The following is a 14294-nucleotide window of genomic DNA, read 5'->3' as shown; positions in this document are numbered from 1 at the left end:
CAGGAAGCCAGGAAATTACTAGGAAATTTCCATGTGGCATAAGCCAGACTCTGAACAGCCATGGAGGTTAGCACAGTTACAAGTTCAGTTACTCTTGTGCAAGCTTTGGGAAAGCCCCATGGGAACACCATTCTGTTGGTTCCCTGTGATGGCAGCTAAAAAAAGGGCATCCCCGGGGCACCTGGGTGGCTCAGTGGGTTAAAGCCTCTGCCTTCGGCTCAGGTCATGATCCCAGTGTCCTGGGATGGAGCCCCGCATCGAGCTCTCTGCTCCGCGGGGAGCCTGCTTCCTCCTCTCTCTGTCTCTGCCTGTCTCTGCCTGTCTCTCTGCCTACTTGTGATCTCTGTCAAATAAATAAAATCTTAAAAAAAAAAAGGGCATCCCCAGAACTCCACCAAAAGGGCACAACATTCAACCTGCCATCCGTGGGTTAGCATGGGGCAGAGGGAAAAACTGTGATTTGGAGGACGAAACTAGTTCTACAGATAGGTTAGAGAGAATAATACTGGTAAGAATAATTGGCAAAATGTAGGTCATTGGAACACTGAAGTGTTTCGGTGAAGTAGTAGGAATGAAGGCCAGATTGGAGCGTATATACAAGAAAGGATGGCAAAGAGAGGAATCCAGGCAGCAAAGGGAGAGAAACAGAGCAGTGGCTAGAGGGAGAGGTTTAGTCAGGGGAATGTTTTTCCCCCTAGTTCTAAGGATGAAAGATGTTTTTATGTTGCTAGGAATAATTGAGGGGGAAATTAATAATGCAGGGGAGGCAAGAGGGGAATCCAGTGTCTCATATACAGCAACAGCTTATCCACCTACCAAAAGGAAACGTAGTATATAATACTACAGAGGCAAGTTAAGTCGGTACATTTACTAGCACAAAGATGAAGGGAGGTGGTTAAAAGCATGGACTGTGGGATGCCTGGGTGGCTCAGTTGGTTAAGCAGCTGCCTTCGGCTCAGGTCATGATCCCAGCGTCCTGGGATCGAGTCCCACATCAGGCTCCTTGCTCAGCAGGGAGCCTGCTTCTCCCTCTGCCTCTGCCTGCCATTCTGTCTGCCTGTGCTCGCTCTCTCCCTCTCTCTCTCTGATAAATAAATAAAATCTTTAAAAAAAAAAAAAAAGCATGGACTGTGAAGTCAGATGCCCTGGGTTCAGATCAAGGCTCCATCACTTATGAGTTACCTACACTTAGGCAAGTTGATTTAACATGGGCATCAGTATCTTAATCTGTAAAATGTGTATACTATTAACTATAAATTCAGAGCAAGAATTAACTATCAGTGAAGTACTTTGAAGTGTTCAGCACACAGTAAACACCCAACAAATACTGGATATTTCTTCAAAACTACTTACAATTTCGCTATAAGTACTGTGAAATTATTTAAAAACTAGCTTACCAAAGATTCTTTAGAATAAACTTCTCCTGCCTAAGATGGCAGAGAGTAAATAAGATAAATTCAAAAATAAGTAAACTTACTGTAGCTGCCTTTTTTTTTTTTTAGGAGCAAGCAAGTGCACAGAGAGGGGACTGAGGGGCACAGGGAAAGGAAGAGAATCTTAAGCAGGCTCCACACTCAGCACTGAGCGCAATGCAGGGCTCAACCTTACCTCCTGAGCCAAAACGAAGTCGGATGCTTACACAAATGAGCCATCCAGGTGCCCTGTTGACCTTTCATGCTTGCACTATCAGCCCCAAAACTGACTTCAATTGAGCAACCTACTTTTCAAAAATTTACAACTCATTTTTAATACAACCACACAACTGATGAATTGTAGGGAAAGTACTGTATTTCTCAATGGTAGAATAAGCCCAATGTGACACAAAGATCCATTTTAGTAAACAAATCAATTTATTATAACTCATAAATGTACCCTACTATGACTATGGATATTTGCCAATTCTAAGGATATTGCATGTAACACTTCAATTACCAAAGGTGCCAAGTTGTGAACACACTTTTTCATTTTTAAAGCTGATGTAAGGAGGTAGATGGCCAACTATCTTCCAGTTTTGCCCCATCCACCCTAAACAGTTACTGAATAGTTCTTAGATCCATGACAGTTGTTTATGCTGTGGCCCTTGCCTGGATTCTCAGCCTTGGTTATACCTTTCACCTAGCCCACTTCTCAGCTTTTAAAATTCAACTCAAGTAGTAGCTTTATTCCTAGAGCCAAAAGGTGCAACAATCCAGATGTCCATCAACTACTGAACAGATAAACTGCAGACACATACAACATGGATAAATCTCAAAAACATAGACTTTGCAAATAAAATACATATTGTATAACTCCATTTATATCAAGTTCTAGAATAACCACATTGGATCTATGGTGGAAAGAAAACAGTTGTTGCCTCTAGAAGGGATGGAAGCAGGGATTGATTGGTAAGGAACATAGAGGAACTTCCTGGATTGATGGTAATGTTCATTACCTTTGATAGGGATTTGGGTTAAACAGCTGATAAGCATTTATTAAAACTTGGCAAATATGTATTCACAGTATTTTATCACGTATGAATTACACATCAAAAGAAAAAGTGGTAAACAAGTATTAAACTCCTTACTATGACAGGCACACTAAATACTTAAATGGTGGACCCATGTTTGCAATTTTGAAATAAAAAAAAATTTTAAGTAAGTTCCACACCCAGTGTGAAGCCCAACACAAGGCTTGAACTCACAACCCTCAGATCAAGACCTGAGCTGAAATCAAGAAGTCAGGATGCTTAACTGACTGAGCCACCCAGGGGCCTCTACTTTGAAATAAATTCTAAAAATGAGACCTATTGATAGATGGGTATGTGGTAAAGCAAGTTCACTGTAAAATCCAGCATTGCTGTGTGAAAACCTACATAATAAAATGCTGGGGAAACGAAACCTAAAGTGACCACCTTACAGGAACACTTCTCCCAGAGCACACCCAGTTAGTGCCACCCTCTTCTGGGGTCCCAGAACACCCAATAAAAACATTGACTGTACTTCATTTTGTTAAGTTTTGCATCTACATCCCAATCCCCCAGAACCATAAAAAACTTGTTAAGTCTGTCTTATTGGTCTTTGCTTAGCAACACGAGGCCACATACATAGTAGACAGCTGAGATTTGCTGAAGTGATAGTGAACTTCATCACCTAGTTTTCTCATAAACAAAGGCCTTGTACTTCACTGGCTCTTTTTCTTTGGCTGAGTCATTACAACTACTAGAACAATCTATCTGACCTAGAACTCACTCATGTGAATCCTTTTAAGTTCTCTTAACTTAAGGGAGGATATTGAAGGCTATTGAGGCAGGATATTGAAGACCTCTCTTCTGGGTTATTCTCTTCTTTCCCAGTCACTTTAAAGACTATCAACTGGTAATTATTCATAGGCTCAGGGCTCAGATTTAATTTATACTCTCTACAGAAGCCAACTGGGTAGCATATTAAGGACAATGTTGCTTCACACCACTCAGTTCTATAGCCAGCTGGATTCCATAAAGATGCCCCATTTCCTCACCATGACACAATGAATAATGTGCCATTTTATCTTTATGCAATTATGTATTATCCTTATTTATCAGTTTCAATCCCTCTTGGGACTTACAGGAGCCAGACTTTCTGAACTTAAATGTCAACTCCCATCACTCACTAGCCATATATCCCTTGCCCAAGAGATTTTTTTCCTCACTGCCTCCTCATTTAGAAAAAGGTGGTGGGGTGGCAGATGGGGAGATGATAATAACAACTTGTATCACCTACTGTCATGACGTTTAATAAGTTACTGCATGTCCACTGCTTAAAACAGTCTCCCAGCTATTAACTATCATTTAATATGCTTACTTCTGAATCACCAATGACAGAAGACTGGTCTTATTATAATATGATCTAACAACTAGACTAACCAATGTGCTAGTTTTACAGTGATATGAAGCCTTTTCTAAGAGTACAATGTAAATCTTGACACGTTGAATAGTTTTTAAGTCAATTAGAAAGTTCTTTTTCCAAAAGTTGCCTTTCACTCACCTCCAAGCATGAGCCTCTTGTCTAAGGGAGGTTTTACACACACACACACACACACACACACACACACACACACACACACACCCTTTCTCATTCTCTAGCTCAGCACACACTGTTAATTTTCTTAACACTCCTTACAAGTTTAATTATTTTATTTTTTAGTCCACTAGATCTGTGAGGGAGGAACCTTATCTATCTTGTTCACTGTTAGATCTCTAACACATGTCTAGAACATAGTAGGCACTCAAATGTATCCTGGATGAACAATGCAGACATTTAAAGAGTTTTTAACCCACGCCAGATACAAACTGGAGCAATAATGGTTGCAGGCTTCTATTTTAAAGATTGCCCAATTAGGGATTTAGTCTCATTTAAAAATACATGATTCATTAAACATGTAAAATGGCAATGTTTTCTATAAATTATCCCCACCCAAACACGTTAAAAGCTTTGGTAAGAAATATGTTTTCTAAACCATTCATAGCCACCCTCCTCCTTTAACTATAAAAGATAAAACATACAACATGCTGTAGGTTTATTTTTATTCAAAAAGTTACTGTCTCAAGACATAAATACAAATCAGAAAACAGTACAATTAGGACAATAGAATGTGGAGGACAACAGGTTAGAGTAATATATAAAACATTTTTAGCTGGTTGAAAACAAAGCTGTAAGAACTGCTTTCACAAAGAAGTACTCCTTTCAAGAGTGAGGAAAAAAAAATCAACTTAGGTTTAAAATCATATATACAGTCCTCTCAGCAGTTCTAGTAAATGCAGTGGTGTGAAAAACAACATAGGCAGTACTTTTTGCACATAACAATATTCGTAGATGGAAAATCTGTTAGACAAGTCTTGTTTCATTTGTTATTAACCATGATTTAATAAAACAATTGTATTGTATCATGATCTTTTAGCTAACCTATGGTTTTTGGCTACCACAGCCCAATGCTTGTTGATTTCTGACTCTAAGAACTGAAAGCCTTTTGGTATTCACCCATCTGAAGATATTCTCGTATTGCAAGCATATTAAGGCATGGAATGATTAAAATAATATACCTCAAGAACTGAGAGACGACTGACAAAAAGATAGATATACATGTAATATAAGTTAATATTTTGTTTTAAACGATGTCTAGCTGCCTAAGCTTCGCAAAATGAGTTGATGTCAAAATGGCAAGTAGCCACTTTCTGTTTTAAACTAATTTATTTGTGAAAGGACATAAAATGAAGTTTAAAGCTTAGCTTTCAAAGAATATTATGGGTTATGAATTCTATTATCCCATCTAATTTACATACAGAGGAAATGTACTGTAACCTGTTAGAAGTATCTTTAACCTGAAGACTGCTTGCAAAGACAGATAGATAAAACAATATAAAATACAAATTTAAAAATCATTTTAAAGCATGAACACTCATGCTTTTCTATTTTTAAACATTGTTAAACTTTCAATATATTTCTGAAACCTCATAATTTTAAGTTGGAATTTAAAAGTAAGAAAAAACTAAACAAACTGCGCAATTATAAAATCAGCACCAATTTATATATATATATAATTTTATTTAAAATTTAGATCCCTATTCCCACACTCTAATAAGCTGTATAATTTTTGTTTAGAATTTTTCTGCAAACATACTACAATAAGCTTCTTTTATTTGGAGACAAAATACAGTGGCACTACTGGAAGGAATATCACAACATTACATTTTTATCTTAAAGGACAAGCAAACTTTCAGGGTTGATAATGGGATAAGCATGTTTGAGACTGGTTACCTTCTGGCAGTTCACTGCATCTGGATTATTTCTGAAAAGTATAGAGAAGCTCTTGGATTTTAAAAATATCTTAAAATACATTTTAGATGAAAAAATTGTAAAAGTTCTGCTTATAAGTTTACTTTTCTCCACAATTACAATATTTAAAAGAAAGCTTTGTTGATTGATGTTTTAAGCATTTAAATTTAGAATGCTAAAAACAATTCTATCCTATAATTTCAGGGCAGGGGAATAAATTCATCCTTAACTTTGTTTCTTGGATGTAAACAGAAATCCAGCAGAGGTCATCATTACTTAGTACACCCAGTAAATAAATGTGAGAGGATTCATGTCTGTACCAAATGCCTCTTTAGATTGTTATATTTTCTTTAAAAAAAGCATGAAATAATTGATTCAAAAGCCAACTAACAGCGCATAAATAAAATATTTACTTTCTAAGAAAAACTGTAGCTTATCATCAAACTGTTTACTTGTCCTTTACTTTTTTCAGGCAAACAAAACTGCCCCTCAATGCACTTGATCTTGGTAAGCATAAGCATGTCATATTCTCCTTAGAGAAAAATCTGTACAGAATTTCACTGTATCTACCACACTTTATTTTAAAACTTCCTCTTCCACTTAGAAAATGACTTCACCACAGATTTAATTGAGTACTGGTATTAAAACATTGACACCCCAAGAACCTAATGAAAGAGAAAAAAAAAACCTTGTTAAAATTATCATTCATTTCTTTGTAAAATGCATCTGTAAATGTTACATTAATATTTGTTAACATCAAGTTTAATAATGTTAATAAAAAACCACTCTGAAAAACGCCCCTCCCTTCAGATACATAATTCTAAAATTAAAATTACCATGAATATATAATGAAGTAACAGTATCAGGCCTAATCAAGATGTTACTTACCTCACAAATACAACTAAGAGCGGGGACCATGTCTCATTTTTATGTTTATTCATGCCTAGATAATGCCCTACACCCAGCTACTCAACATTTGTTGAATGAACAAATGTATGTGCTTCTTGACATATACTTCTGGCACAGGGTCAATGGAAAGAGCTTAACAATGTCTTGCAAACTTGGTCATCAACCCTGTGGAGTGGGTATAGCTTTTTAAAAGGCATTTGAACATGTAGACCAAAAATATCCAAGAACAATAAAAGCATGTAGAAAATTCAGAAAATCTAGCCTGAGTGAATAAAGAGAACTGTAAATTTTAAGAATTTAAATAAGGTGAAATCTGGGCAAAGTAACATATACTGATGACTTTTTATACCACTCCTTTTGGTAAAAGAAGGATAAAATCCAAAAATTATCTGTCACTAACTAAAAGCTATTCAACTAAAATTCTAGCACTTACTATGCTAAGTAATATCTTAAAATAATATAATGAGCTAGTAAAAAATGATTATAAAACCAGAGGTTAATGAGCTAAGCAAGATTAGGAATGCAAAGCGCCCTTATTTGTAAATGAGATCTCTCAAAGTCACAGAAGTCAGAAATTGTTCTGATCTGAAGGAAGTGAGTATTTTCAGACCAGGAAACAAGTATCTACCTGATTACTTAACAATTCATTACAAGGAGGTTGCAAAGTGTTTGGAATCCCCAGTAATAAGAACAGAGAGGATTAATGTGCCCCACTTCTTACCTGTCATTCACCAAAACCACCACTACTCACCCCTTGTTCTCCCCTCCCCTCCAATCAAGTGCAGGGGCCTCCCTTTTTGGTTAGAGTCAGAGATTAGATGTTTAGAAAATATTTCCACCAAAGAAGCCTAGATGATGTTTAAAGGTCCCTTCTAGCCATAATACTCTGTGACTCTGGGTAAGGGAAAGTCTGGTGATGAATGAAAGGATATAATCTTAGCTGGCAACGCTTAGTGTAGAGTGTGGCATGAAGATAAACTTCTCAGAGTGCCTAACCAGAAATCATATGAACAGTTTTTTTCCTGTTTTTTGTACAGACTAGGTTATAAGTAGATTCTTCTACTAGAACATAAGATTAGCTCCACTAGACTAACCCCTTCTTTCACCAAGTTTATACGACAGATAATTCTAATATGAGAATCGCAACACAACATAGAAGAATGACGTCAAGGACACTTTCTGTGCTAATAAACTACACCTGTTTCTGCTGTTAAAAAGTATAAGGTATAAAAAGTATAAATAGCAAGCTTTTGTGTGTTGTGGCAATACTGACCCACTAGAAGCAGAAAGTGATGACTGCTTTAAAATGTATAAATAGTATAAATAGCAAGTATAAATATTTAAAAAGTATAAATAGCAAGCTTTAGTGTGTTGTGGCAATTCTGACCCACTAGCAGCAGAAAGTGAAGATTGCCACAAATAAACCAATATTGTTTCCAAATAAAACTCACTAAAACATCAATCTACTATCTTGTGCATATGCAACCCAAACCTGAGCTGCTCGGAGTTCTTACACTACCACTTCTGAATCATGTGGATATCGTGTTACAAGATATATTTAGATTTAGTAGTAACTTAGAGCATCTATACTAGGATGTTTTGGGTTATTTCACTTAGAACTAGAGAATCTTAGAACTGGGTATAAAAGGATTTAAGTCCCAATTTTGTTATTGTTTTGATGACTCACATATCACAGGCTTGAGTAAAAACAGATGTAGACTATTGCTTAAACGATTTTTACATTTAAAAATGTCCGTCATTCTATTCCTTAAGTTACTGTTGAGACAATAGGTAAAGTCTGATGAATATTTTAAAATAAACTAGCATTAATTTAAATATATATTAACCAATAAATATAAAATAAGTACATACATATGGTCAAAGAGATCTAAAGATACCCGAACCTTCAAAGATTATTGGGCACTCAGTTATGTGACTGCTGCCATCATGTGGTAATACTATAAAACTACAGGAATAGATGCGTGTGTTTATTTTCCTAATTTTAATAGAAGCAGCTACACTACTATCATTTTAGTTATAACATAAAAAATCTATAACAAGTAATTATTAGGTTCCTATCTTTGGCCTCACTCAGATTGTAGTTTTCCTTAAATGCTATCAAAAATACACACACAATTTACATACACAATTTACATTGCTGTTTCATTATTTTAGAAATCTGAAGAACACCTTTTTGCACATCTAGTAAGTGACTAAGGAAACAAATGCCTCAAGCTTTCCTGACTTTAGGTGACCACATGAAAAAATAAAGAGATCTCTAACTGTCCTTATCAATTCTGACTACAGTTAATCATTTTGATTTCTAAATTACTTTTTTTGGTGTTTCTTATAAATGAGGTCTGATTTTAGTTCTGGAAAGTACAACAGCAGAGACAGCAAGAAATTTTTAAGTAAAAAAAGAACTCGGATCAAATTACTATTCTGACACTAGAGTCGTAAAACTAAACAAGTCAACGAACCACTTCTTCAGTCCCAAGTGTGCTTGAGTATAAAAGTGAGATACTACCACCTTTCTCACAAGGTTGCTAAGAGGATCAACTAAATCATGCCTAGCACAGCATCAGGCACATTAATCTCTCACGTACTAGCTTCCATCCTTCCTTTCATTTCAAAGAGACAGTCAAGGTGAACTAGAATACAAACTCCTGGAGGGCAGGGAGAGCACCAAACTGGTTTTAGCACTAAATTCCAGCTCAATAAATTGTCGAATTAATATATTCCATCATAGCTGCTTGAAAAGATTCTTTTACTCCCCATCAGTCACGACCTTCACTTTTTTTTTTTTTTTTAACGAACCAGAAGATACATACTCCTAGATTATCAGGGAACCATATACTTCAATATGCATGTAAACTATAGACTTATATGAGTAGGCCTAGATCACTTATGCTACTGAGAGTATGGACTGCAGATAAGAATTGACAGCACTTGTTAAGAAGCAGAATCTCAGACCACGCTCCAGACTTACTGAAGCAGAATCTTTAATAAGATCTCCAGATGATTCATGGGCACATCCAGAGACTGAGAAACACTTACTTACAGGATCTCAGGGTGGCTTATCCAAAGATTCCTACACCTGCTATCCTACAAAATAGTGTCTTCTGACTCAAACATTATTTATAGAATAAATAATTAACAGAATATGTTGGTGTGAGTTAGTCTGTCAAAAATTTTCGAAGAACTATCTGAAAGCAGATTATGAGGTGAGGAAGGGCAAGGAGAGAATAGTAGAAATTGGGGCAGGGGAGGCAAGCCTCAGCCGACGGTCACTCAAGGTAGCAGGTGTTAGGAGGAAGGAGCAGAAATAGGTAGACACTAGAAAGTGAGATGGAAGGGGACTTAACTGGTTTATTCATTTGACAAATAAAACTAAACACCTATTATGCTAGGCAAAACTCAAAATGAATAAATCATCACTGCCTGGTACTCAGCTTACTGAGCAAAATGTAGTATCTGTTTCACTGCATAGATCTGGTAATTATCAAAATAAAAATGTACACGATGTGTTATGAGAGCCAAGAATAAAGCATCTATCTGGAGGGGTCAGCAAAAACTTTACAGAGAGTATCAGAACTATTAAAGGATGAATTCACTAGGATGAAAAGGAAAGGGGCAATTCTGGCAGAGAGAAAAGCTTATTCAAAGTGATAGTGTCATGAAAGAGTTTAGTATGTCTAAGAGGAACTTTAAGACTTGATATGGTTGGAGAGCAAGATGCATATAAGGAAAAAGCCAAGATTAACTGGCAAAGGACCAAGAACACAAAAGTCTTTGTTCACCACACTGAGAACCCACAATTTTTTCTTAATGGTAATGGCAAAAAAAATCAGTGGAAGACCTAAAACTATGAGGGACAGAACCACTTCTGCATTTTAGAAAGATGACCCCAAAAGAGCTTTAAAGGAGTGCTGTAGCAGCAAGATCAGTCTAACAAATAAATCTAAATGCCTATTATGCTAGGCAGTACTCAAAATGAATGAAATCATCACTGCCTGGCTACTGCAACAGGCCAATTAAAAACTGAAGACAATTTATACCAAGGCATTGTCAGGGACAATACAGCAGAGGGGACAGACAGGAGAGGTACTTAAGAAACAGAACTGACAATACCTAATAATAACCAGTAATCTCAATTACCTTCTCTTTATTATCAAACCTTTATTCAAGTTCTATTTTTTATCATGTCTTCATATTATGATTTCTCATTCATCCTATCCATCCATAAATGCCAAGGAAATCTTTCTGAAACACAATTCTGATCATGCCACTCCCTCATTCAAACTCAAGCTTACAGGAAAAGTCCAAATTCCTTAACATAACACTCAAGTTCCAGTTGGCCAGGGATTCAAAGGCACTTTCAATCTGTCATCTCCACTGAATCACCCCTCCCATCCTCCTGAAAGCCCTCCTGCTGCCTGACTCCTTTTCTCCTGTCCAGTTGTTTTTAACCACTCTCAAAGTGCTGCCCCAGCTCTTCAATCTCAAATTTAGGGATTGCCTGTACTTTTGATTTTGCAATCCTGGGGTACATTTAAATTGAACGTACTGATTCATCCATAATTGAAGCTGGATCAAAGAAATCAGGTTTCAGTTCTGTTCTTTCTCGTCTGTTCTTTGATGGTGGCTAAGGAAAAAAAAAGGGGGGGGAGTTGACAATCGCTATTATCTATAAACCAGACAGCAGCTGAAAATATTAAAATTATTAAGTCTTCATGTGGCATATGTAACTGTGCAAGTATACTTTACAATATTTTAAATACTGTATATTAAAACTACCCAATGCATAAAAATACAAAAAGCAAATCATTCACAGGAAATTATTCTGAAAGATGAAAACTAGAAAACTCATTTTTATTTCACTTTAAAAATGCCATTCTCATTTTCCTTTAAAGGTGCCAATTACACTACTCTGAAGAGAAGCCATATTTAATTATTTCTTCCTTTTAAGGAGAATACAGCAAGGTACACTATGAAGTACAATCAGAAGACCTAGCTTATATTAAGTCTCAGCTTTACTGCTGCTTCTTAGTTTTGTCTCCGTGGACAGGCTAACTGTCTTAAGTTTCAATATCCTTCACCCTCCTAACCTACCTTCACTAAGTTGAATGATATATGTGGCAAGAGGAAATATGCAGAAGCATTTCATGTATCTGATAAAACCTTATTCATATATATATTTAATATGGAAATTTGTCTCAATAATATGGTAATATCAAGTTACTCATGTATTGTTTTGATAATGGCAAATAAATGGAAAATAAGGTGGATATGATACCTCATATAAGAGAAAGCAAATATATACTTTATATAGTCCTAAATTAATATGAAAATCTACCATCTTAAACTAAGAGTTAACACCCTCTTCAACCCTACCCTCTCCTCAATCCCTTCTCATAACCAAAATACCTGGCAACTATTTTATTTAATCTTTTTTGCAAAACTTACTTTTCATAGCAGGTATTTCCTTGAATTCCAACTTAATTTCCAAAGGATCTTAAACGAAAATCTGACCGAAATTATTAAAGTTTCTTACCAAGTCTATATCCATGGTGTCAAAATCCATTCCTTCGTTAAGATCTTCAATCCTCCCTTCTGAGGACATCATGACATCTTCAACAATCGGCTCTTCATCATCTTCCATTAGGCTTGTACCACGCCGACTAGAGAAATATAAAAACAAAGTCAAGATCTGAACCAATGTTGTGACTATTAATATAGTGGCAGCAACTATGTAGCTCTCTATATTGAAGTGTAATGGAAAATGATGAAATTAAAGGTAAGGGAAAATGATTAGGCATTGATCATGTCATCAATGATGTCAAAACCCCAATGTTCACTTGTCTAAAAATGCTAGGAGCTTTTATTCTACATTACTTCAATACATTTAGCTTGACAGTTCTGATATCCCACATAAAAGTTCAATGAGAATTTCCCACATGGGAACAGACAAGATACCTCAAATCCTTTTTGAAAGTAGGCAGGGTACAAATTAATAAACAAATATAAAACAGAGACCAAAGAAATGACATTTTCAGAATACATATATTTTCACTAATATACATTAGTTTTACCCATCATTCACTCATTCACTCGGTACCTAATCTGTACCAGGTACTCACTCACTTAACTCATTCACACAGTGCCTACTATATGCCAGGCTTCTTTTATGTCCTACGAACGGGGAAAAAAAGGTAAGTGAGACATGGTTCCTGCCCTCAAGGAGCTCACAGTCTACTATGGGAAAACAAAGATAATTGTTACAAAATGTGACAAATATTACAAGAGAGGTATGTATCAAGTGCTATAAAAACTACTGAAAGAAGAAATTAATTCTGCTTCAGGTAGAAATAAGCAACACTTAGGCTGAAACTTGGATTCTGTGTCCTATGAAACTCAAAACTAAGATATATGTGGAGAAGTAAAAATAAAAACTTAACACCATAAATGCTGTATGTTACCACATAATTTTAAGGCATAAACTCAGATTTCAAGTTCATAAATTAGCCCAGATCAGCATGAAGGAAGTCAATGTAATAGTGAAACTGAAGGTAACCAGTTGCCCAGTTTGCCCAATACTGCCTTCTTTCTCATTCATTTAACTCTTCTCACCACTATCAAAATAAATTACTTACAATTTAAACAACACAATGTTGAGTTCTTAAAAAAAATAATATAAAGATACCAAGACATGATGTTTAACCCACACAATCTGAACAAACATGTTGACAATGGTCCCTGTTTTCTAAGAGTTCTGGAGAGTAAATGGCAATTTTACTCTATTTGGTAGAGGCAACAATGAAGGAAGTATGTGTACTTTGTGGACCATGTTACAGAAAACCTGAAGTCCATTCTGCATCTCATCTGGAGTGGAAGATATGTGATAGAAACTATAAAAATACAAAGAGATACTTGGAAGTATTTTCAGTTATAGAGCAGATACCATTACAGAAAAATCATTGTAAAACAAAATTTTTTTAAAGTGTCAGGCAAAAATCACTTATGGCACAACAACCAAAAGAATCTTATGTAATAATTATTTAAATAGGAGAATCTCTTTCAGTCACCTTGGGAAGTTTATCTCTAATGGGAATTAAACTACAAACAAAAGAATAATGATAAATGGTACTGAATAATGAGATGCTATGGAAGATCTTAGGGACTAGCAGAAAATTTTCACGGGAGAGGTAAGGACCAAATGACTGTATAGTAGAATTCCAGAATGGCTGAATTGGTGACGGGCTGGAAGCTAAAAATTAGCTTGTTGAATTTGGAATGAAATAAGGATATATTAAAGGGAAATGTGGTCACAGAAACAGAGAAGAGGGAACAGAACCAAGTCATAATATAGATGATGACCATATCAGACAAGTTAGGATCCAAATCTATAGATTTAATAGAGTGTACATTATCTGTACAGGTTCATAAGAACAGTATAGAAATAACTAAAGCAAATTTTAATAGGTTACCATACATATGGCAAATAATCATTTCTTAAAAAAAATAGGTGAAATTCTCATTATTTAAAAACCAACAAAATAAAACATAAATTTTAAATAGGTAACAATTACTATCTCC

General features: G+C 35.7%; 1 protein-coding gene across 7 annotated transcripts in view; it reads right to left on the bottom strand.

Moving 5' to 3' along the window:
* Window positions 1–4523: 4523 nt before the first annotated feature.
* The window catches only part of STAG2 (stromal antigen 2), a 141181-nt gene continuing 131410 nt past the window's right edge, over window positions 4524–14294 (bottom strand). For all 7 annotated transcript variants that reach the window (XM_032329452.1, XM_032329457.1, XM_032329458.1 and 4 more), the window contains 3 exons: window positions 12253–12379; window positions 11266–11343; window positions 4524–6454 (listed from right to left, as the gene is read on the bottom strand). In XM_032329452.1, coding sequence (XP_032185343.1) covers window positions 6431–6454; window positions 11266–11343; window positions 12253–12379 — 229 coding nt within the window. In that variant the 3' untranslated portion in view covers window positions 4524–6430. The remainder of the gene's footprint in view (window positions 6455–11265; window positions 11344–12252; window positions 12380–14294) is intronic.

This window comes from Mustela erminea, chromosome X, assembly GCF_009829155.1.
Source record: "Mustela erminea isolate mMusErm1 chromosome X, mMusErm1.Pri, whole genome shotgun sequence".
NCBI classification, from domain to species: domain Eukaryota; kingdom Metazoa; phylum Chordata; class Mammalia; order Carnivora; family Mustelidae; genus Mustela; species Mustela erminea.
Note: the sequence above shows the minus strand (reverse complement) of the source record. Positions and strands in the feature narration are given on the sequence as shown.